The sequence below is a fragment of the Martes martes genome (genome assembly GCF_963455335.1).
Source record: "Martes martes genome assembly, chromosome: 7".
In the NCBI taxonomy this organism is placed as follows: Eukaryota; Metazoa; Chordata; class Mammalia; order Carnivora; family Mustelidae; genus Martes; species Martes martes.
This window is the reverse complement of record NC_137894.1, coordinates 31157075-31182869: the sequence shown is the minus strand read 5'-3', so window position 1 is coordinate 31182869 and position 25795 is coordinate 31157075. Positions and strand designations below refer to the sequence as shown.

Genomic DNA, 25795 nt, shown 5'->3' with positions numbered 1-25795 from the left:
AATCAAGGATAATGTCCCCATTTTAAAGTCAACCGTTTAACAATTTGAATCCTGTCTGTAACTTTAATCCGCCTCTGCCATGCAACCTAACATTGTTACAGGGTCTGGGGATAAGGGCATATGTATCTTTGGAAGGCTATTAATCTTCCTGCCACAATGAGTGACAGGAATCCTCACTAGCATTTGGCGGCATTACTATTTTTTATTTCAGTCGTTCTGAGAGTGTGTGGTGATATCTCACTGTGATTTTCCTTTGCATTTCCCTGGTGGCCAATGACATCGAGCATCTTTTCATGTTTATACCCCACCTGAATATCCTTTTCAGCAAAATGGTTCTTCATGCCCTTTGCCGATTTTCTCATTGGATTTTTTCCTTACTGTTGAGTTTTGAAGTTCTTTATATATCCTAGATACTAGTCCTTTGCTGGATACAGGGTTTGCGAGTATTTTCTCCCACTCTGTGGCTTGTCTTTTCAACCTCTCAACAGGTCTGCCACAGAGCGGGTTTCACTTTTGATGAAATCCAGTTTTCAGATTTCCCTTTTATGGATCATGCTTTTGGTGTCAGGTCAAAGAACTCTTTGCTTAGCCCTTGATCCTGAAGATTTTCTTCTATGTGTTTCTAGAAGTTTTATAGTTAAAGGTTTTACACTTGCATCTGTGATCCCTTTGGTGTTCATGTTTGTGAAAGGCTTGAAGTTTAGGAGGAAAGCGCATTGCCTACGGATGTCCAGTTGCTCTGACACTTTTTTTTTTTAAATTTCAATTAGCCAACATATAATACATCATTAGTTTTTGATGTAGTGTTCAACGATTCATTGTGGCAAAGGCTATTTTTCTTCCATTGAATTGCTTTGCACTTTTGTTGAAAATCAGCTGGGCATATTGGTGTGGGTCTATTTCTGGGTTGTCTATTCTCTGTTGATCTATGTATCTATCTCTCCACCAATACCACACTGTATGGATTATTGTGACTGCCTTAGCCTCACCCAACAGAATGTAGCAGAAGGGCCATGGGACTGTAGAGACTGGATCTTAGGAGGCCTGTGGCTCCCTCTTTCTCCCTCTCACTCTGATTACCATGCTTTAAAGAAACCCTAATTAATTTCCTGCAGGAGGAGCCGCCACATTGAAGTGAACAGAGGAGCCCCAGCCAACAGCCATCATCAGCTGCCATACACAGACTGAGGACATCCTGGACTCTCCAGCCCCAGTCAAGCCTCCAGCTGACAGCAGCCGCATGAGTGATCCCAGGGAGGACTAGCAGAAGAACTGGTCAGATCACCAGCCCACAAGACTGGGAAAAATGAGAAATAATTTTTGTCTTTAACCACTAAGTTTTGAGGTGCATTGTCATGGTGCAGTAAATACTTACACTTGTAAATCACATATAACAGGATTTTCAGAAACCCAGTCCAAACACCTTTCTTTCCATGGATAACAACGTATTCACAATTTATTGTACTGAATGATATGTTTGGATCTCTTCCTATCACCTTATTTTGAGTTTCTTATCTGCCAGGCTTTTGGGTTTCTTTTTTTCCTCCTGTGTCTTGCCTTTTGTTAGATAGATCAAGTTTTGTTTATTGTGGTTTTCCTCTCGGGGTCTAGAAGGTACAGATTCTATTTCCATTCTTCTGGCTTTTCCATTGAGGAAACAAAAGAATATATCTGAACCTGTCTATTCATTTTTTGTTGACTACAGGGTGTGCTCTGAGTGTAATTAGATTGAATTTTACCCAACAGAAAGGAAGCTCCTGTTTGTGGCCTGGAAAAATATAAAATACAGAGTAAAGCAATCAGAATCACCACAGGATAGGAACCCTATGGTCTGTGTTTGCGTGGGTGTGTGTGTGGCTGGGAAATAGTTGAGGGATGCCATTCACCAGCAGTGGCCTCCTGCTCACCACTCTGACACTTATCAAAAGTGTCAGTTTCTAGAGCTTGACAAACTGTCTGCAAATGCCCATTGCTTACTGTCTGCTTGGTCTCAACCACATTTTAGGCAGACTTCCCCCTTTCTTACAGACCTGAACTCTGCTTTACCCCAAGCCTGAGCAAACACAAGAAAAAGGGAATGTATCCCCCTTACTAGCCTCTCCTGGGAACTGGCTGACCACAGTGGGACACTTTTCTGGTCAGATCTCACTGGCATTTCCCCTTGCTGTTCAGCTTCCCCTCTAAAGTGTCTGCTTATCTTTGCTTGCCTTCCCTCTACCCTTCTTTCCGTTTGTTTTGTTTATTTATTTATTTTTAAAGATTTATTTTTTTTAAAGATTTTATTTATTTATTTGACAGGCAGAGATCACAAGCAGGCAGAGAGACAGGCAGAGAGAGAGGAGGAAGCAGGCTCCCTGCTGAGCAGAGAGCCCGATGCGGGGCTCGATCCCAGGACCCTGGGATCATGGCCCAAGCCAAAGGCAGAGGCTTTAACCCACTGAGCCACCCAGGCACCCCTTAAAGATTTATTAATTTATTTATCTGAGAGAGAGAGAGAGAGACAGAGAGAGAGGATGAGCAAGGGGAGGGGCAGAGGCAGAAAGAGAGAGAGAGAGAGAATCCACAAGTAGACTCCCTGCCAAACTCGGAGCCTGAAACAGGGATGGACACCAGGACCTTGAGATCATGACCTGAGTGGAAACCAAGGCCCCTTAGCCTATTGAGCCACCCAGGCACCCCCCTCCCTCCATTTGATTTTAAAATGCTTGCATGGTTCTGAGACGGGAGTATTCTTTCTCCCTATTGCAATAGTCTTTGTTTCCAATAAAAATCTATCCCTAGCTAAGCCAGGATTTGCGTTTATTTGACATAATCCTCATTTGCTGGGATTGGAAACTCGGATAACAGCAGAAACCAGGATGGTAGACTCCTTAAAGGCAAGAGGGTCTTACTCACCTCTTTGCTGGAACACAGGCTGCACTCAAAACATAACAGCTACTAACTATATGCTTCAGGAATGAATGAATGAATGAATGAATGAGTGAACAGAAAGTTGTTCAACTCAGGAGATGGAGAAGGAAGCTGGGAGACTTGATGCCTGGCCCCTCTTTGCCCCAGAAGCTAGGTTCTTCCCATTTATAGTCCCAGTTACCAAGGATTCTGGAAACACATCCTTCTGCCTTGGAAATATGTTCAGTCGAAAGCAGGAAGCTTTGTGCTACTTCTCTAAAAGAGCTACCTCATTTAGAACCTGATCACTAGAAGTCCTTCCTCCTGCAGGAGTCCGTGACTGGGTGGCAATAATGGCGTTCACACGGTCACCTGTGACAGCCTCACGTGCAGCTCTAGCAGCTGGTCGGCAAGACAAAACATTTTGCAGTGACTCCAGCTCCCTGCCGACCCTTGCCTTACCTTCCCCCAGGTTTCCTTCTCCAGCTTCCTGCAACTGGATGTCTCACGTGTCTCAGCAGCAGCCTCGCCCGCCCGTGTGACTGAGGCAGGAAGTCGATCTGTTCAGCTCAGCTGCTCCTGCAAAGCCGAGTGACTAACATCTGTTCACCCTTCCCCTGAAGGTGTTGCTAAGGCCCACCCCATCCCCTGGTGGCTTTGTCAGCCTCGTTTAGATTTTCATCACTCTTGACCAGCTCTGGATTATTTCTGGATCCTCTGTCTGTCCTCTGACAAATCCCACATCTCTGCCAGCTTCCTGGTGTCTTTAACTCTGAGAGGCATGGAAAAACGACATTGTCCAACAGAACCAGCATCCCACTGTGGCAAAAATAGACTCGTCAAAAGCAATCTGGGCACACATGAATGTCCCCAGTCGCTGAACAGCCCTGGTTTTCCCCGTGGCAAGAGGTCCCTCTTTAAGCATTTTTATGGTCTGATTTTAATTTTGATGGCTTCATCTCTTTCTTCCCTTTACTTAAAAAAAAAAAAAAATCACTTAAGTCCATTTTTAGCTGATGACTCCTTCTCTGAGCCCTGAGCTCAGAAACAATGTAATTATCCGACAGTGAGAGACATTCCGCCTGGACCTGGTGGTGTGTGCTCTCTGGGGCTCCAGTCTGCAGGCCAAGTCTTAACTTATCTCCTCCCTCCGGCCTTGCCTGTAGCTAACCTGTAGTCTGGTGGCCTGGCCCTGACTTCCCCGGGAATCTTTTCCAACCAGCTGACCTCGGCCTGATCAGTCCCAGTGTGACAGAGCACCGGCTTCTTCCCGGGGACGGGGGGGCTGCTGAATGGAGCAGGTCCCACCCGCGCACCCCCCCCACCCCCATGGAGAACTGACGACAAAGCTCTGTCTGATCCATGCCCCCAGCGTGCTCCCTCTGCCATGAATTCAGCTGCATCCCTGAAACTGGCATCTGCTCACTCTCCCTGCCCCTCCCCAGTGCAGAGAAGGGAGGATATTATGTTAGTGAAATCCTCCCCTGGCTCACAGTGCCCAACACTTGCCCCTCCCCCACACTTCTCAGTCCCTAGAAGGCCTAGAAGTGGGCATGATGATTACAGCTTCACCTCCTGCCTCTCCAGCTATAGTAGAAGAGCTGTGTGCTGGTCTAGAAGAGTCACCCTGAAAACCAGCTCTGGTGTGGAGAAATGACACACTCTTTTTTGTTCCAAGAGATGTTCTTCTGCTCTCTTTGCAATGGGGGGGAGGGGGCGCAGGGGTCCTGGGTTGTATGCAACAGCCTGGGGCAGGATCTGGTTACCACCGATGGAGGCTGAATCTCTCACAAATCCAGATGAGACAGTTGTCTCTAAATCAATCGAGATTTTTCATCTCCTGCCCCAAAACACGAATGCTCTACGGAACCATGAATTAACCCCAGGGCATATCACCCAGACTCTCATTACTGCGTTGTGTCCTTGATTGCTTTATGGAACATAAGTAAAGGTATGTCTCCCGATTTGGGCGTTGCAAGTAAAATGTCCTATAGGGAAACAGGACGTTAATTTTTTAAAATTGATTTATTTATTTGAGAGAGAATGTGTGAGAGTTGGGGGAAGGGCAGAAAGGGAGAATCTTCAAGCAGACTCCCGGCTGACCACAGATTCCCAACGCAGGGCTCGATCTCGCAACCCATGAGATCACGACCTGAGCCCAAACCAAGAGCCAGACACTTAATTGTTGGAGCCCCCAGGCGCCCCAGAAGGGGCAGTTTTGCGAATGGCTGCTCTAGCCCTTCACAACGCAGAGCTGATAACGTGAGCTGCTCCAGCAAGCAGACATTCTCAAGCATTGCAAGCAATGCGTTGAACATGGCAACAAAAACATGTTCTTCCTAGCTCTTGGGTATTTTGATCTGAAAAATGGAGCTTCAAATTGTTTTCCTGACTTTTAGGAAGATCTTAAGGAAATCACAGCATATATGAAATCAAAGATTATTGCTATCTTTTCCAAATGCAAACTAGACTTTGCTCATCTATCGGCATATGCAGCAAACGGTGCAAAAATAAGTTCTAGAGAATTCTATTCAGTCTTTGAACTTCTTATCAAAAACATTTTTTTACAAATCTTACAGCTGAAGGTCCTGCTTACCTTTTATAGAACACGGGGGGAAAAAAGCTGTGATTTGTTTACCTGTGATATTGAGACTTTCATAACATAATTTTTGGTCATTTTTCAGCTTCTTCAAAGCTTGCAGAAGCACTTAATGAGATTTCTTATTATAGAAGTGGAAGGAGATAGCCTCCTTAGACATATGCCTACAAGATGTCTTGTAGAAAAGACGTGAAAACGTTGGCCTGCTGTAAATGGTATTTTCAAAGTGTGGAAATTTCTCTAATTTGGAAATACACTGGGGATGAGACTGGAGAAGGGAGTTACTGTAAAAATGGAAATTTACATGCTATTTCTCCAAAACTGTTTGATGACCTTTGGAGAGGCCCAGCAAAAGGGTGAACCGAGTGCACCTAATTCCATTTCGTTTTAGGTGTGACAACACCCCATCCAGTGGGGGGGGGGGGGAGGAATATGAGTCATTTCTTGGAAATAAGACTGCTTCAGAGCTCAAAAAATTATCACCAGTAAAGGACAGCCAAGTTAACGGAACTTTCTGTTTCTTTACTGAAACTATAACCTACCTGAAATCCAACTTCAATTTCACAAGTTCGAATTACCTCTGTGTTTTAAAACCATTTTTGCTAAGAAAAGATGTTAAGCTTCGGAAGACATTTGACGTGCTTCGAATTCAAAATGAGGACCATTTTAGACACGGGTGGCTTCTCTGAAACAAATTAATGGATCCAAGGACCTGATGGGCAAACTGTTGGTCTATCAAAACAAGCCCGTCGGCGCGGAGAGAGGACGGACATTCTTGGCGAGGTGGAACTTAATCCCAGCAGGTCTAAAAGGCTGTTACTGCCGAAGCAAAATCTTAAGCATCCCACGATCAAAGCCTTCGGTTGAGAGCACACTTAGCCTGGTGTCGTCACATTGAACTGACACGAGGAGCACGTGTGGTGTGGGCTCCAGAAAAGCAGCGTGAATTTTCCATTTGTCTCTATTTGGGTTTACCACGACACGAAAGACGAGGATATTCTAAAGGCTGCAGGAGATTCAGGGAAGTGTTACTGAATGAGGAAGCTGAGAGAGTAAAAATACCCACCTCATTGGAAGGAAACACGTCATTGTCATTTCTATTTTTTTTTTTTAAGATTTATTTATTTGAGAGAGAGAGAGTGCACAAGCGAGCAGGGGGAGGGGCAAAGGGAGGGAGAGATTTTTTTCTTTAAGATTTTATTTATTTATTCGAGAGAGAGAGAGAGAGTGAGAGAGACAGCATGAGAGAGGAGAGGGCTAGAGGGAGAAGCAGACTCCCTGCATGGGGAGCCCGATGTAAGAGTGGATCATAGGACTCCGGGATCATGACCTGAGCCAGTTGTTTAACCAGCCCGAGCCACCCAGGTGCCATGGAGGGAGAGAATCTTAAGCAGGTTCCACATCCAGGGCTGAGCCTGATGTGGGGCTGGATCTCACAACCCCGAGATCATGACCTAAGCCACAGTCAAGAGTCAATGCTTAGCCAACTGAGCCACCCAGGAGCCCTCTCCATTGTTATTTCTTATTAAATATAAGTAATGTCTCTATAATTAATACTACAACATTTACATTTTCCTTTTTAGAAGTCTTACATCTACGTATATGAAGAATATACAGACATTATTTGTCTATAAAATGTAAATATCCAACACAGTGTAAAAAGTTAAAATACATTACAGTATTGGAGGATAGAAATAGTATATAAGTATTGTTATATTATTCTCACACATATTACATGTTATTTCTACTATTAATTGGCGTCAGTTGCCACTGTTAATTGTTGTTTTGTTTAACTAATAGCATTTATGCAGCAGAAAGTAAAAATATGGAATAATATATAATTTCAAAGAAATACCTGTTTTCATATCTGTATAAAATATGTATTAAAGTAATAGCACATAAATGTATAACTATTTATTATATATTATAGTATGGATTTTTGTGGTCTGGCATGGCATGGCTGTGTCTTGGGTTATCTTTCTTTTTTTTTTAAAGATTTATTTATTTACTTGAGAGAGAGAGAAAGGGCGGGGGTGGGGGGTGCAGAGGAAGAGGGAGACAAGCAGAGTCCGCGATGACGTGACCCGAGCCAAAATCAAGGGTGGATCACTTTAACCAGCTGAGCTACCCAGGTGCCCCTTGGGTTGTCTTTCTTTCTTTCTGTTTTTAAGATTTTATTTATTTATCTAATAGAGAGAGACACAGCAAGAGAGGGAACACAAGCAGGGGAAGCGGGAGAGGGAGAAGCAGGCTCCCCACCGAGCAGGGACCCGATGCAGACTCAATCCCAGGACCCTGGGATCATGACCTGAGCCAAAGACAGACGCTTAACAGCTGAGCCACCCAGGCGCCCCTTGGGTTGTCTTTCTAAAAGCTGGTCATCCTGTTTGTCACTCAGTATTATGCTGAGCGTCATTCGACTTGTGCTTCTCAATAGATCTATTCTTTTTATTACCCTAAGGGGTATTTTGTAGGATGGATCTACCACTGTTATTTTTTTTCTTAAACCCATTCACTAGCTGATGGACATTCTTGCTATGTTTGTTTTTCGGTGATTATGTGCATGTAGAGTTCTGTATGAACATATGTTTTTTCTTTTTTCCCGAGTAACTACCTAGGTGGAAATTGGTATGTTGGATGGTAAACGTATGCTTCATTTCGTGCGAAACTCTCAAATTGTTTCCCAAGGTGGCTGTGCCATTTTGCGTTCCCCGCACCAGTGAGATGAGTTATAGCATTGGATAATTCGAGTTTAAACGTTTTTCCTTTTTCAGCCATTCTAATAGATGCTCAGGGGTATTTCGTTATTTAAAAATTCCACTGCAGCTGCTTTGATGGACAGTCACAACTGTCTCAAATGGAACGGAGACAGAAAGAAAACAGAAAGCGAATTCTTCCTGTGGAGCTAGAGAATGGGACAGGTGGGGCGAGGGGCCTGGGAATGTGTGTGACACTGAGCATATTCAGGGAAAGGAATCTGGTTCTGGCTGAGTGTAAGAGTGGGGGGGTCACCCAGACTCTCCCCTCCCCCAGAAGCTCACATCACAGCCCTGAAAGTTCCCAAGAGGAAGGAAGGAATGGAGGAGGGGAGGGGCGATGCTTACTCAAAAGTTTATTCTCAGAGTAGGGGGGCATCCACGAGCTGCCCATCCATCTGCTGTCAATCTTGTCCCCTCCTCTGTCCCCAGAACCTGGCTCGCTGCCTCCTGACAGGAGCCCAAGAGAGACAGTGGAATGAATGAAGGAGAGTCCCTAGACTGCCAGGCTTGCCACCTCCCCCCGCCCTTTGCAGACACAGTCCTGGAGCCTTGGACTAGGCTTCCTGCCAGCCTGGAGGGTAGCGCCCTCCGCTCACCCTAGGCCCAGTTTGTGGCCCATCTGGTCACTCCCTCACCCCCTCACACCTATCCGCCCCATTGCTCCTCCTCTGGGGCTGCCGCCAAGCTGCCTAACACCCCCCCTCATGCCCCACATTCTATCCTTTCTTCTTTCCAGGGCCGAATTCATCTTTCCCAGCCCTTCCCAGGGGTCTCCCATCCACGCAGCCGCACTGGCTCCTCAGTGCCCACAGAGGAAAATCTCGGCTCCCTTCCTGTGTCCCAGCTCTCACTGGCCCTCTGCAGGGCTGGGGATTTTGGTCAGATGTCACCTTCATGTCTTCCATCCTGCCTTCTTCTGCTGGAGCCGCTTCCTATCCAGCCTGTGAGGTCCCTCAGTGGAATGGAAGAACTCAAGCTGGAGAATCAGACAGACGTCGGTGTGCACTCCGCTCCCCTGATGTCCTAACCAGGGGGACGTTCACAGATTGCTTAGCCTGAGCCTCAGGGTTCTCTTCTCCGGAATGGGCAAGAAAAATACCTACCTTTTGCGTGGTTGTAAGGAGATATGATGTATCAAGGGTCTAGCACATAGTAGGTATTTACAGAATGCTAGATAATATTTGGGGGAATGTCTGCCTCAAGTAAGAAAAAATGGCTAAAACCAGGGATAATTAGTTTTTCTTTTTTTCCCCATAATCCTCTTCCAGGGTTTTGGCTGGACAAACAAGAGAGGAACTACCTGGAAGAGATAGAGTTTTCGTTCGGTGTGGCTGCTGCGGACGCTCAGAAAGGTGCCCTCACCCTGGCATTTGAGGTTCCCCCCCCACACCCAGCCTAACAGCTACCATATCTCAGAAGGTAGCCGGTCAAGATGCTCCCCACTACTCCCTTCTACTCCCTTCCTACCCACTGGCCAGCCTTCCTCCTTGAGAAAGAGATGAGCTCAGAGTCCAAGTGCACAATGCAAAGAACAGGAAGACCAGCCAGGGGAGGAGAACTCTCATTCTCCAGTGCGGGCAATAGGCATCATCTCAGGTGTGAGCCTCGCCAAGAAGGAAGATAAAGACAAGCAACACGGGACGCCTGGGTGGCTTGATCGCTTAAGCGTCTGCCTTTGGCTCAGGTCAGGGTCCTGGGATCAAGTCCCCACATCGGGGCTCCTTCTTCTCCCTCTGCCTGCCGCTCCCCCTGCTTGGGCGCCCCCTCTCTCTCTTCTTTTCTCCCTCTCCCTCCCTCTCTCTATCCCCCGACAAATAAATAAAATCTTAAAAAAAAAAAAAAAGATAAGTCAACAGAATGTGGTCCTGATTAGGCGCTCCCTGAGGGCAGTTGCTGAGCCAGGAATGGTCAGAGGGGGGACCAGGAAAGACAAATGACGGTTGTAGATCTTCCAAGAAGGGGACCTCAAAACATTTCCAAAGCAATGGGCCTCCTTGGAATAGAAGGTCCCAGCACTGCTAGTTTTCTAGAAGGAATATTATGATCAGGTACGGGGAGGAGCATGAAGCTTCAAATGGGCTCTTTGATTAGATGCCCTTGCAAACCCAGCTTCATCTTGAGTCCTACAACTGAGAAAGCGTTGGGGTTTCAAAGCCTTTTAGCTGCTTGAAAAGCAAAGTAAACAGAAGGTGCTCACACGTCAATAGCAAGTAATTAAGGAAAGCGGGGGCTATAAATCCCAGGCAATGTCAGTGTAAGGAGATGGGTTCAAAGCTGGGTCATTTTTAGTATTTGGTGAAAGCGTATTGTTCTTTTGATAATAACGATAAAGAAAGCAATTAGAAACTCCAGGAAAATCAAAAGCTGCACGAAAAGCCATGGCATGCGAACCATATGCAGTATGCCTTTGAGCTATTGAAGGAGCATACATTTGACCTTGATGTGTTCTTAGTCACCCGTCAAGTAGCCTGGGCAACATGACATCAGAAGGAGGAGGAAATGAAATGATCAGAAGGACAGGAAATGTAATGCTGAGGTTCATACTCCTTGGCTCAGTACTCACACAGGCATAAGAGTGTAATATCGACTTATTGTTGTTGTTGTTGTTTACTTTTAAAATCAATATATGGACAAAACACAGCTGTTGTGATTTTTACTTCAGAACTTGCTTAAACATTATCATCTTTTAAAATGTAAAGGTAAGACCCTTTTTTTTAAACTTTTTTTTAAGAGTTTTATTTATTTATTTATTTGACAGAGAGATCACAAGTAGGCAGAGAGGCAGGCAGAGAGAGAGGGGGAAGCAGGCTCCCCACCGAGCAGAGAGCCCGATGCGGGGCTCGATCCCAGGACCCTGAGATCATGACCTGAGCCGAAGGCAGAGGCCCAACCCACTGAGCCACCCAGGCGTCCTGTAAAGGTAAGACTCTTACAGACAGGCTGAGAGGTAGAAGAGTTGGGGGAAGAGGAAAGAGGGGAGTGGAAGGTTTCTCATGTTCTACAGTGGGAAATCATTAGATAGCATCTCCACGCCACAGAGCAGGAAGTAAGGGGCATTGTTTAAGGCACAGATGTTGCCAATAGACGAACTAAGAATATTTTAACTAGCAAAAACCAGAAGGACAAAGGGAGGGGAGAATATGAGCACGTAAGTGAGCCAAAAGCTTATCTTGTAGATGTATGTATTCGTTTCCTAGGTCTGCCAAAACTCTGTACCCAAAACTGGGTCTGTGGAGGCCAAGAAAAACAAGGCTGTACCCACCTCGAGTCTAGCCCTGACATAAGTGCAGACATCTTGATATTCCAGATTATCACAAAATATCTCTTGGGCTCTGACCTACTCAGGTTAGCACTTTAAACAGTCCCTCTCCCCTTTAATGATTGATTTAAACCCCTGGACTCAGCTGCCTCTGTCTTTCATAACTCCTCTACACATTCCCCAACTGACCAGTGTTGACCCGAGTAGGTAGGGACAGCTCTACGCCCCTATTCAGCAGGAAGAAGTTACAGAAGATGAGACCTTCCTCCTTCAACAACCTTAAAGATTTAAGGGTCAAAATTGTTCAGGGGGAAATGTGGAGGCTGAGAAAATTAAGGCCATCCCACATCAAGTTTAGCTGATGTGGGAAACAGAGGCAGAAGAAAATCATTAAAATTCCTCACCTGTTGACAAGCCCTTGAAACAGACAGAGTGGCTCTCCCCTGGGGACTTAACTGCCCTCACCTTGAGGTTTTGCTAACGGCAATCCTAGCCTGACCGACCCCCTACCCCGACAGGTCCGACCAGAATCCTGTAAGTCTACTTTAACAATTCCTTTAGTAAACTTTATCTCTAAACCTCCAAGATAGTGTCAAGAATCATTCCCAAGTAAAAGGCCCACTGATATACATCTAAAGGGTCTCGCAAGAAGATTTTTATTATTGGTAATAAATAACCTCTCTCCCAACAATAGCTAGCTCCTCAAGGTCCTGGAGACCTTGCTTCCGAAAGGGACTTACGCCATCCCTAATCCCCTTTGTCCTCACCCACCCTGGAGTCCACCCCTACTCTGCCTTTAAAAACTCTGACTGTAATCTGGTTCAGGGTCCAAGTCCCTACTCCGCTGTGTCGGGTATACTTGGGCCCAAGCTTAAGCTTCTCAAATAAACCCTCGTGTGATTGCCTCGGTGCTTGGCTCCTTGGTGGTCTCTCGGACGCGAAAACTCGGGCATAACAGGTCACTTAACAGAAACTGATTCCTCTTTTAAAGACCCCGTTTCCAAGTAAGGTCACATTCAGAGGGACTGGGGTTTAGACTTCAACGTACCTTTTTGAAAGAAATGCAATTCACCGCATAACGGGGGTCACTAGATATTGCCTAAGGTTTCTACACTGAAACCTGGTAGTCTGTGCTTGTCATTTAGACTTACGTAGGTCAATGTCAGTCTACACAGGGAGCCCCGTAATTCAGAGGGCTCTGCTCTGGCCCTCCTTTGGCATAGAGTTACCAGATGTAGTAGAATTTTAGATAAATGATGAATAGGGTTTTCTGTTAATTTGTTTGTTTTTAGCATGAATATGTCCCATGTAATATTTGGGACATACTTACACTAAAAAATTATTTTTCTTTATCTGAAATTCACATTTAACCGGGTGTTCTGATTTTTTCTCTGGCAAGCCTACCCCGGTCATGCCTTTCCAAGGGAACTTTTCCGCTTAGAGCTTACATCCTTCCTTCCATACCAGTCTTGGAGGATCTGGGACCCTGGAATTCTCTCCCTAAATGAAACGGCCTGAGCCTGCTTCCAGGACCTCTGCAAGCCTTTCACCCTGACCCCTCCTCCCCAGGGAGGAATATACCAAGGTATGTGTCAGTCTGAGGGCCGCTGGGGATGTGGACAGAGCTCAGGCGTGAAGGATGGGGTGTCTACCTACCCACCTTCCTTCCTTGCATGCATAGGGCCCTGCATGGTACAGGATGGAGCCAGGCATGGGAAGAGAAACAGGACAGCTGCAGGTTGGGGGCTGGGGCTTGGGCTGCCTGCCTAGCTCCGGTGAGGGCCTCTGAGAAATCCAAGAACTCTTAGTTGAACTTGGCCTTCGAGTGGTGATGAAGAACATTTCTCAAGGTAGGAGAATAAAACGTATTACGCAGATTGTAAGATTTATAACTTTTAACTATTTAGACATATGGTATGTGTGCCTCCAAATGTCCTTTGCCCCAGGCCCTGCAAATGTTATGCGCTGGCCTGGTGTGTAACCACAGCAGAACTAAAAACAGAAACCATCCCAAATTGTTGCCTCTGGGGGATGGATGAGGGGGAGAGGAGGAAAGGAGAGAGGGGGCGTTTGATTTCCTGTGTTAACATTTGCATTCTTTACTTTGTTTTGAAAATTATTCAAGTTCCCAACCCCTCCCTGAGTCTTCCTGACCCCAAGGCTCACCTCTCTTCTAAGAGCTTCTAAAACCCTCATTGACTTGTGCAGCCTGGACCCAGAGGCCTCAGCAGCCGACATCGCCTCCCCGGCAGACTGGCCTCCTGTCTCCTTCTTGTCTCCCCCGAGGGGTGGTCTTAGGCTGAGGTCAGCAATGTCCTGTTGCCTGTCCTCCCTGTGGTCAGCAGCTCTGGGATGGGGCTCTTCCCCTCCCTCTTGTCTCTAGATGCACCTCCCACTTGCACCTCTGAGTGAGCCCCTCAGGGCTGGGAGAAGCCCAGGGCCCTGTCTGCAGCCTCTTTCTGGTTGGTGGCAGCGGGGGAGCGTGGCAGGGAAACCTCACCACCGCCTGACCTGTTGATGAGAAGCAGTGACCGCTGGGCCAAATGACTCTGCTGTCAGCCAAAGGCTCAACCTTGCTCCTGGCTGTCCACGGCCTCTCCCACCCCCATTCTCTTCATGGCTCAGTCTCTGCCTGCTGCTCTCTCCCCCTTCTCCGCTCAGCTCTCTTCGCAGTCACCCTCTTGTCCTCTGCCTACTGCCTCATTTTCACTTCCGCTACAAGCCACGGGGGCTATTGCCACTCTCCCATCCCACACCCCAGAACCCTGCTTCACCCGCGGGGTTGCACTTCCCGCCCCCGACCCCATCTTGCTTCACCTGCACCGACATCTAGTCCTGTTCTTTCCAGCCAGCAAATGGACCTTGGCTCATGCCGAGCGCCCCACAGCTGCGTAGGGACTGGAATCCTAACCCTGCATCTCTGGCCCCGTCTGAATAGAACCTTAATTCCAACACTCTCATTCATAACACTCCCCATCCTGGCCCTAGCCTTTGGGAGGGGCGGGGGTGGAAAAAGGGAATCTGCTATGTGCCCTGGGCTGTGGCCAAGGTCTGGATTCCTGGAAATTGTGGGATCGGCCTAGGGAAGAACAAAAATAATTCTCGTGAAATAGGCCCCAGTTAGCGCTGCTGCTAAAAATGGCCCGGCAGACTAAGGGGAAGGTGGGGAGAGGGCAGGCGGGATGGCACCGGGAGGCTGATCAGAAATACAGGCTGGAGGGTGGCCAGTGAGAGGGGGGCGCTGGGGGCAGGGGGAGGAGGGTTGGGGACAGAGACTTCCTGCTGGACGCACAAAGGTCATTCTTCATCCATCTGTTCAACAACTTACTGAACCCTCACTCAGAACCAAGCGCCCGCCCACGTGGAGCTCACTTTCAGATTGGGAAGATGGACGAGAAACACTCCCAGATATGGCAGGGCTGGGTCTAGGGACAGCTAGAGCCGTGTGAGGAGACAGTGACCGGCCTTTTTTTTTATATAAGCTGGTCTGGGAAAGCCCTTCCGGGGAGCTGGCCTTTGAACAAAGTCTCCAAAGACAAGAGGGAGTGAGCTTCGCGAACACTAGGGGACAGAGCCCTGTTTGAGAAAAGAGTGATGGGGTGGCCCCGAGGAGCGAGCAGCTGAAGAGGGGACTGGGCGCTGTAAGCCAGGTGGAGATGAGGCCTGAGACAGAGCCAGGGGCAGATCCCTGAGGCACATCCTGGTTTCCAAGGTGGGAGGAATTGAGACCTTCACACCGTGTGTCCCGGAGGGTGTGTGGAGAAGGTGGAGAGCGAGAAAGGGAATAGGAGTGAGTGCTGGGGCTCAGCCTGGGGCCAGGCCACCTCTGCCTGGGCTGGGCCTCTGGGTGGCAGCTGACACAGGGGAGGGGACCTGCCCTGCCCCGCCACCCATACCTCAGGTGCGCCCGTGAGCTTATGCACACACTGCCCCTGGACCCACCCATGTGCCTGCACCCACGGTCACACACCCAAACCCAGCAAGGCTCCCATGCGTATGGATAGAATTGACGGCACGTCAACACACGCATGCGTGCTGACCCCTCACTCCTCGGAATATCAGGGCTCTGGGACATTAGACCCTCCCACACAGGACAGAGAAACTGAGGCCCAGAAAAGGAAGAGACTTTCTCGAATCCCATAATAGGCGGGTGTGGGCAGATCTCCATTCCCTTCCACAAGAACCTACACAGAGTTCTCTCCAAGGTGTCGTCTTGTCAAGGGCCCAGGCGGGCCTCTCCCTCCCAGAAAACCCCCAGGCAGCTTCTAGGAGCTGCTGAGCTTCCTCACAATTAACCCCTCGAGCTGAGAAGGAAGACAGGGTGGGATGGAGACACCCCTGCCCGGGGTGGGGGGGGGGCAGCCTGACAGCCACAGCATTAGGGCCCATCAGACCCTCTTTGCCTCTCCCCCTGTCTGTGTCTTGCGTCCTTTCTCTACCTGGGGTCTAGCCCTGTTTGTTGGGGGAGCTCTGCTTTCTCTCACTCCCGTGTCTGTCCCAGCTTCTTTCCAGGTCTCTCTCTGCGAGGCTCTGTCCCTCTCCCTCTATTTTCTCCATCTCTTTGGGATCTGTTTTAGCCTTCCAGGAAAAGCTGACGGGGCCTTGCTAGGCCTCTTGGGGGGCCAGGGAGGGGAGTGCAGGAGTCAGAGCCGAGAGCAGCCTCAGTCAGGGAGAGCTGGCAGCCCCCTGGGGGTGTGCGGAGGAATGGGAGGAGAAAGGGGCTGGCCTCTGCCAGGGGCAGGGGTACAGAAGGGGGAACAGGAAAGAAAATCTCTGTGGGAAGAAGTGAGCACCTCCCCTGCTGGGATGACCAGTCACGACTGGGACTGTCAGGATTTTAGTGGCAAAAAAAATGTGTCATCCCAGAACACCCCTCGATCCTAGGTGAGCTGGGACAGTGGGTCACTCTAGGGTGAACTACAGTGGCCCACAGGAGCCAGGGCTGGGACAGGAAGGAAGGGCTCTCAAACCTGGCCCCTTTCCTCCCCCTCCTCATCCCCCCAATTCTACCTTCCACTGTTGGGGGTTGCTGAGGACATGGGGATGGTGGGGGGATTTGAGGGTCTGAGAAGGGCTCTCCAGTTCTGGGGCCTCCTCAGAGGAGGCCAGGACAGGGAAGATGGTGGCCCAGGAGCCCCCAGAGAGCTCCTGAGCAGGGAGGAGGTAGGGGGGCACACCTCAGGCTTGTCTCCTGCCTGATCACATGATCTCTTGTGGGATGGGCTTTTCAGGAAGAACTTTCAGCCTCTGACAGCTGTGAGGAGATCAAAGGGGCTGCCTAGGAAGTAATAAGCCCACAAACTTGAAGGTGTATGAACATCTGGGAGCTGTGCACGATCACCCCTCAGGTCTACAGGGGTGGTCTTGTGTGGCCCACTGTGAAGTACCTTGGAGGACCAGATGGGTTTTGGCTGAGACCTTGGCCATGATGACCCTTGTCCTATGGTCCTATTGTCCTTTATGGTGGAGGTGGGGCATGGCCACACCTTGGAGAGTGGGTAAGGATTGTCAGTAACCAATGTGTGTAGACTCAGTTATGCCTGGGTGGCCTGGTCCCTGTCACTTTTTCTGTCCTCCACCCCCCATGGTCGTGCCACAGTGGGGTTCCGAGGGCAGACCAGTATTCAGCTGTCATTAAGGCCTTTGATGATGGGGAATGGGGATAAAAGGACTCCCCTCCTTCAGGAAGGCTGGGAACACACTCAACCACCTAATGGAATGTGGATCTCCCACATTGTGTGAAATATTCTTTGAACATCCTCTCCTAAGGCACCGTGTAACTCTGGACACATTGCTGTCCCAGTCCGGACCCTGGGTACCTATCTGTAAAATGAAGGGGCAGAGAAAGTAACCTCTACAGTATTTTATTTCTGGCATATGATGGCCCCCAATTTGCCCATTTATCAAGTCAAGGAATATTTATTGAACATCTTTTCTGTGCCGCAGCTTAACAGCAAATGGGAGGGCAAGACGTCTGCCTTCAGTAGGCTTCCTCTCTAGCGGAAGGATCTCCCATTAAATATGGAGGAATAGATTTCTTTCAAGGGAATTAACTGAGGAAAGCTCTAACAGGAAAGACAGAGTCCCAAACATGCCAGCCAGCAAGGGAACAGGCCATGCAGACAGAAGGAAGCCTAAAGAGATAATCGGGAGAGCTATTACTATCTTCACAGAAATCAAATATAGTATCCCTGAAGCAAGAGCAGGGTACAGCATGTTTTAAAGAGAACTTTCAGCAAATAAAAAAGAATCCTTGAAATTTAGCATGTATGCACCAAACACTCTATGAGAAGCGTAGAATGGTAACAGAGAGCAGACCTCCTCGAAACAGGCACAGGAAGGCACAGAGATGCGACAAAGGAGGGGAAGGACCAGGAAGTGAGTGTTCCCTCCGGGAAGCACCACATCGGGTTAGTGGGGCTCCAAGAAAGAGAACAGACAAAATGGAGGTCAGGAAATCATTAAAGAGTTCATCAAAAACTTGCCCAGAGCTGGAGAACGTGAATTTCCAATTTGAAAGGCAGACCCTCAGCAAGGCACAGCACTATGGATTATCAGCACAAGGGGACAGAGCAGGTCCTACAGGCTTCCAGAAGGACACATCCCAGCTGGCGGGCACAGAATCGATGCTCCACCAGCCAGGGAGCCCCCCACACACACACCAGGCCTGGAAGCAACAGCAAAGCAACGGCTTCAAAGGGAGGGCCCCCGTTAACGTTGTGGGGACGAGATCTCCCTCTGGAGTTCTATACCCAGCCCGACTGTCACAGGGAGGGGCGGCACCAGAGTCTTCAGACAGGCGGGTCTCGGGACACCCCTCCACGAACCTTCTCTGGAAGGTGTTGGAGGGCCTGTTCTGCCAAAGGAAAAGTGGAAACTAAGAAGGGGAAGATGTGGGATCCAGGAAGCAAGAGGTCCCAGCCCGGAGAGCTGAGTAACGGACCCCCGAGCATGGTGGTGGGCCATCCCCTATGCCCGAGGCCCGGCCACCGTCCAAATAAACTGGATGGGAGCAGGTCCGAAGGCTCAGGGAGAGATTCTCCAAGATAAGACTGACACAGTACTTCATGTGTTTACTTAGATTGAGAGGACATTTACCCAACTCAGGGAGTAGGGAACTGAATTGATGATAAGCATAAAACACAAAAAACCAAGCCCCCTCTCCCACACCCAGATAAAGACAGTTAACTCCAGGGAAAATATGAGTTGTCAAGAAAGACAGTAAGAGCTCTGCAGAAAAACCAGGGAGGTCTATGGGGACAATTAATGGGGGAAACTTCTCTAGCTTTAGTGGTCTCAGAAGGGGCTGACAGGGGAAACGGGGTGTGATGAGCTGTAATGAGGGCTCCCCAGAGATGTTTTCAGCCAAAGATGGTACTGTTTGTCTTGGCCCGGCCAGGAGGATAGGTTGAGTCCTGAGCAGAATTCAGCCAGGTATACAGATAGAAGGAGAAGGAAGGTTGCAGGAGAGGGACTGAGGGATTATGAATAGGGTTATGGTGTGGAGGGCAAAATTTTCCAGTCTACGAAGTGCTTTTCGGGGGGTCTCCCATCTTTTGGTTTCTCCCTGTTTTGGCTCTCTTATTTTGGGCCTCTTTCTCCTCTCCATCCCCACTCCTCTGGGCCCTCCTGTGTGGGAAGAAAGGTCAGATACCCTCACCCTGGAGGCATATGTCCCTTCCACACAGTTAGCATGGGGACAGTGGAGCCCAGAGAGAAGTGTCTTAACCGCCCCCGCCAACCCAGACATGCAGCACCACTGCTGGGATTTCATGCACTGTGGGAGGACACAGAGAATATTCTGGAAGGAGAGGGGCCCTCAATCTCATCCCTTGCCTGTTGGGTGGGCAGTCCTGGGTAATGGAACTATCTCTGTGAGCCTGGGTATTTCAGAATCCCAGCCAGGGGAACTGAAGCCTGACCCGGTTCCTGTCCTGAGCTTTCTGCTATGGGGTTCAGAGCCTTGTCCCCCCTCTGCCTGCTTCCCTGACCCCGCCCCACCTGCCATGGCAGGGAGGCAAGTCTGGCGCCTGGGAGCCTTGGGACCTTTCTGGACATGTGTTTAGAGCAGCCTGGCCTTAGAGCCAGCAGGCAGGCCTGACACAGACGAAGAAGATGTGTTTTCTTACAAAAACAGGACGAACATCTTGGCTTCTTTCTGAGGGGTTGGAGCCTGGCTGGCTTTTCACACACTTTGGCCTTGTCAGCTTTTCACTGAAACACACCATCACCCACACAGACACATGGACACAAAGACACACACTTCTACACAGAGACACACCTCCTCCCCAAATACACACACACAGTCTCATACCCGGACAAATGCAGAGATAACACACAAAGACACAGTCTCACGCCTACACAAACATAGCTCAAACTTTCACAAACACAGAAATTCACACACACGGTCTCACACCTACATCCACACAAACACACAAACTTACCCACACACAGAAAAGTCACACACATGTGCATACATGAGCACTCACATGGCCCCAGCTTGGAGAAGCTCCCCCTCCCTTTTTCTTTTGTTTGAAGTGCAGTCAAAAGTTTCGCACCTTCCATGAGATCTGATTCTTAGTCTTCGCTCCATAAAAATCCTTCTAGCCCCATCTTCCGTTGGGTCCTGTCCAGCTGGTGCTGTGTCTTTAAGGAAGTTGAAGCTGCTAAAAGTGAGTGAGAGGGAGGAAAAAAAAAAAAAGAAAAAAAATTGGCATCTTTTCCCCCTCAAGTTTCTGGTGTCACTTATGAAACACGGGTCCTTGTTGCAGAGAAGTAGTTGTTTTGCTAAAAGGAGGGAGTGTCCAGGCTGCCTGGGCTCCCTTCCTACAGCCTCCTCTCAGCAAGGCCCCAGGCATCCTGTCCGGGAAACAGTGGGCACGGGCCGCAGCTTCAAAGTGGAGCAGGAACCAGGCTGCCCCTTCCTCCAGCCTCCTCGTCCTCCCTTGGGCACCCTTGGCCCTGCAGCCTGCCCTGGGCTGACTCTGCCCTTTGTTACTCTCTGGGTCCATCTTAGAAGAGGATCCACTTGGCTAAGAAAGAGTAGTTTGAAGGTAAGCCAGCGGGAAAGGGGGAGGGGGGAGGCCTTCTGGGCACAGGGGCTGGACTGCCTGGTACTTTCCTGTCTGTTCAGGGTGCTTGGGACAATCCCTTGTTTGGATCTGTGCATGGGGCGTCTGCCCCGCCAGCAACCGCATCCCCGGAAATCCCAGCAGCATTTGGGCTGAGCCACTGGCCTCGCCCAAGCCAGCTGAGAGGTCCAGGCGGCGGGGGTTTATTTAGGCAGCTGCCTGACTCCGTTTGAACAGAACAGGCCACGAGTGTGATCCTGTAGAAAGAGTTCAGAGTCCTCTGTGGTCAGAGCCCGTAGGAGCAGCAGGGGGGCGGTTGGGGTGGATGCGTGGTGTGCACTGCACAAGGGGCCTTGTCTGGGCCGGGGCAAAGCATACCTATGGGGGGCTCCGGTGGGAGGGACTGTGGCCAGGATGTGGGAGGGCAGGAGGGAGGTTCTGCGGAGGGCTGGGGGAGGGAGTGGCTGAAAACGGATTTGAAGTCATAAAGTTAGCTCGGAGCTGGCCGAGGCAGGGAGAGCTCTCTGCTTGGAGGAGGAGCTGGGGTCCTCTTCTGTCCCGTCTTCGCCTCTTCTGGCTGCATGAGCTCGGGCAAGTCCTGGCCCTTCTTTGGGCCTCAGTTTCCCTTTCTGTAGAATGGGCTGCGGGCTAGGTGGTGCTGGGTCTTAGCTGGAATCTGTGGGGCAGGACCTTCTGATGGGGAAGAGCCCTGTCTGGCTGAGGTCCTAAGAGGGACGAGTGCCTTGTGTGGGTCCTCATGGTCACTTTGGCGGCATGCCCTTCTCTGCAGGAGGTAGGATGCGGGAGTTGCATCTGCTATGCTGGGCGGTCCTCCTGGGCCTGGCACATGCCTGTCCTGAGCCCTGCGACTGCGGGGAGAAGTACGGCTTCCAGATCGCCGACTGCGCCTACCGTGACCTGGAGGCCGTGCCACCGGGCTTCCCGGCCAACGTGACCACACTGAGCCTGTCTGCCAACCGGCTGCCGAGCTTGCCAGAGGGGGCCTTCCGGGAGGTGCCCCTGCTGCAGTCGCTGTGGCTGGCGCACAATGAGATCCGGGCGGTGGCCGCCGGCGCTCTGGCCTCTCTGGGGCACCTTAAGAGCCTGGACCTCAGCCACAACCTCATCTCTGACTTTGCCTGGAGCGACCTACACAACCTCAGCGCCCTCCAGTTGCTCAAGATGGACAGCAACGAGCTGACCTTCATCCCACGGGACGCCTTCCGCAGTCTCCGAGCCCTGCGCTCACTGCAGCTCAACCACAACCGCCTGCACACGCTGGCCGAGGGCACCTTCGCCCCGCTCACTGCGCTGTCCCACCTACAGATCAATGACAACCCATTCGACTGCACCTGCAGCATCATGTGGTTCAAGACATGGGCCCTGAGCACAGCTGTGTCCATCCCGGAGCAGGACAACATCACGTGCATGTCGCCCCGCGTGCTCAAGGGCACCCCGATGAGCCGCCTGCTGCCACTGCCCTGCTCAGCACCTTCCGTGCAGCTCACCTACCAGCCCAGCCAGGACGGCGCCGAGCTGCGGCCAGGCTTCGTGCTGGCCCTCCACTGCGACGTGGACGGCCAGCCGGCACCCCAGCTTCACTGGCACATCCAGACACCCGGCGGCACCGTGGAGATCGCCAGCCCCAACGTGGCTGCTGATGGGCGTTCCCCGCTAAGCGCCCCGGTGCCCGGCAGCCGGCCGCGCTTCCAGGCCTTCGCCAACGGCAGCCTGCTCATCCCCGACTTTGGCAAGCTGGAGGAGGGCACCTACAGCTGCCTGGCCACCAACGAGTTGGGCAGTGCCGAGAGCTCAGTGAATGTGGCGCTGGCCACGCCCGGCGAGGGCGGTGAGGACGCTCTGGGGCGCAGGTTCCATGGCAAAGCGGCCGAGGGGAAGGGGTGCTACACGGTGGACAATGAGGTGCAGCCCTCAGGTCCGGAGGACAACGTGGTCATCATCTACCTCAGCCGCGCTGGGGGGCCCGAGGCTGCAGCAGCAGGGGAAGGGGTCTCCCGGCAGCAGTCCCCCGGCCTGCTCCTGCTGGGCCAGAGCCTCCTCCTGGCCTTCCTTACCTCCTTCTAGCCTTCCCCCGTACCCCCTCCCTGGGGAGGGCTGGAGCACCGCCAGGGCTTCCCTGACTCCACCCCCCACACCCCCGCAGATGTCCCCTGGAAGTGGCACAGGGGGCCTGAGGGGGGCAACTTCCAAGGCCTGCATGGAGGACTTCACGTCTTCCTACCTCCCTTCTCATCTCTTCTGGAACACTCGCCACCCCAACTTCTAAACTCGCTGGAAGCTAGTGACTAGAACAGAATCAGATTCCGTACTCACCAACTTTGGTGCTAAATGCTGCTAACCACACTGCCCACGCTCCCCTAGCAGGGCGATGCCCTAATCACCCGGGGAAGCCTCAACGATGGCATTCTGGGCACTGGGACCAACGAGCTGGCAAAGGCCGGGGCACGCTGTTGGGGCTGGGAGCTCGGCAGGGAGGTACCCTGAAGCAGACAGGGCGCAGGAGAAAGGAATAAGGTCTTGGGGCAGTGGCTGGCATGGCTCTGGGCTCTTGATGTCCTGCTTGAGCTCTTGCTGCCTTTTGGCATTCTCTGATGATTTGGGGGCTCAGGAATCTGTGCCCTCATCTCAGACAGGGCTAGAGGATCCAGGATGGCCTTCCTCTTTTCCCGCCCTGTACCCCTCCACCCCAGACACCCATCCTGCCTTTCTCTCCAAGTATGCGTCTGTAGCCTGTCCCTCCAGAGAGGCTAGCCATCCCAGGGGGTGACTGAGAAATAAACAGCATTTCTGATGCTCTCTTGTGTCTGCCTGGCATTTTGTCTGAATCTAGGACCCCTCCCTACCACCCCGTTGGGGAGAGGATAGGGAGCTGGAGAGTCAGGATGCCCAGGCTGCTGGTCCACCAGTGACGGGGCCCATGAGACACACACAGACTGGGTAACAGGCAAAAAAAGAGGGGTGGGCCCGTGGGCCAGGGGCTGGGCTGAATGCCAGTTGTACCCTCTCTTCAGGACAAATGGGGGTGTGGGCCTGATAACCATTACAGAAGCTTCCCTAGGGTCCTGGTGGCCCTGAGCCGTGCTTCCTGCCAGCAGTGGCCTGAGGAGGCATTGTGAAAGGGAACAGGGAATGGGAACACCCGTACTGTGGCCCCTCTTCCAGGTCCTGCTCCTGGAAGAGATGGTAGGAAATGGGGGGGTTGCTGATAAGGCAAGATGGAGAGGGAAGAGGGAGGAGGGGGGCAAGGGAGAGAGAAAGATACAGAGACAGAGAATAAGAGAGCGTCTTCAAGGGGGAAGCCGGAGGAGATGAACAAAGCTTTCCAGGAAGAGGAAATGGTATTCCTGGAGGAAAGTCTGCCCTTGGGTCTTCCCCACATAGCAGGTGGACCAGTGGCTGACTTGGGGGGTGGGGTGGGAGGTGAGGTCTTGGCAGCAACCTGCGGGTCTCTTAGTGTGGGGAGCAAGTACACGGAGTCAGAACCTGGAGACTGCTCCCCGTATATATGCCCAGACAGAGATGTGTCTCCGTCCCCACCCCTTTCCAGACTGAAGGGTGCCACCCACAGGGGCAAGAACCACCCCTCCCACCCCCGTCCACGGGACAGGTTCTGTGGCCTCCCATGCTCTGTGCTCAGGACTGTTGAGCCCACCAAAACGGAGGCAGGGAGGCCAAGGAGACTGGGGTTGCAGCTGTGAGCCTTGGAGGCTGGCCAGCTCCCCTTCCCCCTCCTCTTGTCCCAGGCAGCACCTCCCCCAACCCCCTCAGCAGCTCCAGACTCTGGCTGAGCTGATGTCACCAGCAGCACATGTCAAGGGTATCTGCGCATCTGGTGGAAAGAGCAGGATGGAGCCAAGTCCCCTGTGCTGGGCTGCCTTGGGCAAATCACTGTCCATCTCTGGACTTTGGTTTCCTCAGAAAACAAGGGAAGGGTAGGATGCTTAAGGATCCCATCGGCTCTGATTATCTAAGGCTGGATATCCAAACTCAGCTTGGACCCCTGACTTCTCTGGCTCCATTCAGAGCGGAGCGGGCTTGTCTTCTGGAAGTGGGACCTGAGTCAGAGGCAGCTGGGGAACAGCTGTGCTCTGAATAAACTAGCAACTCCCCACCTTGAAAGTCATCCATGGCTCCCCCTGGCCCTCAGGGTGAAGCCTAAGTTCCCCAGCGAGCCATGCATCACCCCTCTCCATGATTCTCCCATGCCTCTCTTGGACCTGTTAACTAATTGTTCCCTCAATTGTCTGTGATGTGTTACCCTCCACACCTTTATGTATGTCATTCCTTTGGTCTGGACCTTCCCCTCTTTTTCACTTGGCTAAGTCAGCTCAAGCGCCACCTCCTCCAGAAAGCCTTCCCGGATGCTATACCCTCTACCTCCCAGTGTGGATGAGGTCCCCTCCTCTGGCTCACATAGCCCTGTGTGTCCAGGGTCATGGCCTTATCGTACTCTACCATGTCTGTTTCCTTGTTAAGGGCAGAGACCCAATCCACCTTCTCATCCCTGTGACCCTGCCAGTCACCAACATGGGGCCGGGAAGATATTTTTCAACGGACTGCAGTAGGATCAGAGCCTGCCCTCTTTGCCATCCTCGTGGGCAGCCTCAAAGGTGGGTGTGAGCTCCCCGGCCCCACTCCTCACTTTATGTGTGTCTGAGGCTGGAGTGGTGATGCAGGAGGAGGGGCGAGGAGAAAGGCTGGTCTCCACTAATTGTGTAGACATCAAGACCCCATGGACCCAGATCTGTGGGGTGGCCACGTTTTCCCCACCTGCTCCCAGGCCCACAGTGGAGCCCACACCTTCAGTCACGCATCCCCCACCCTGGCGAGTCCCCAGCAAGGGAAGGGACCCCCCCCACAGCTGTCTTTCCCCACGACATGATTGGTCTATTCCCTTTAGGACAGCTCTGCCCTGTGCCTCCCTACTGCCTCCACACCTTTATTCAGAATGCTCCCCATTTTCCTGAAAGTTCCCCTCCTCAAGTCCTGCCCATTCTTGACAACCCAGAAAAAGTCCTACCTCCAAAGCCAAAGTCCACATAGCTCAGGGGTGACGCCATAGGGTCCCCAGTCCCTCTATCTCCCAAAGGGATTTGGCTATTGGTCCCCTTCTGCCCTGCACCGTGTGGCCAGCCCCTCATGGAACCAGAATACCCGACCCCCCCAAGTCCCATGAATGCAGTCATTTACCAGTAGT

The 25795-nt window shown here is 51.2% G+C and overlaps 1 protein-coding gene across 1 annotated transcript; it reads left to right on the top strand.

Annotated features, from left to right (window-relative positions):
- The first annotated feature begins 20270 nt into the window (after window positions 1–20270).
- On the top strand, window positions 20271–23394 carry ISLR (immunoglobulin superfamily containing leucine rich repeat). The gene is made up of 2 exons (XM_080808940.1): window positions 20271–20559; window positions 21368–23394. Exon 2 carries the CDS (start codon window positions 21376–21378, stop codon window positions 22660–22662), a length of 1287 nt encoding a protein of 428 aa, XP_080665066.1. The 5' UTR covers window positions 20271–20559; window positions 21368–21375; the 3' UTR covers window positions 22663–23394.
- Window positions 23395–25795: the final 2401 nt, after the last annotated feature.

Excerpts from the sequence above, each read along its gene's own strand:
- ISLR (XM_080808940.1), top strand. The coding sequence starts at position 21,376 with ATGCGGGAGTTGCATCTGCTATGCTGGGCGGTCCTCCTGGGCCTGGCA.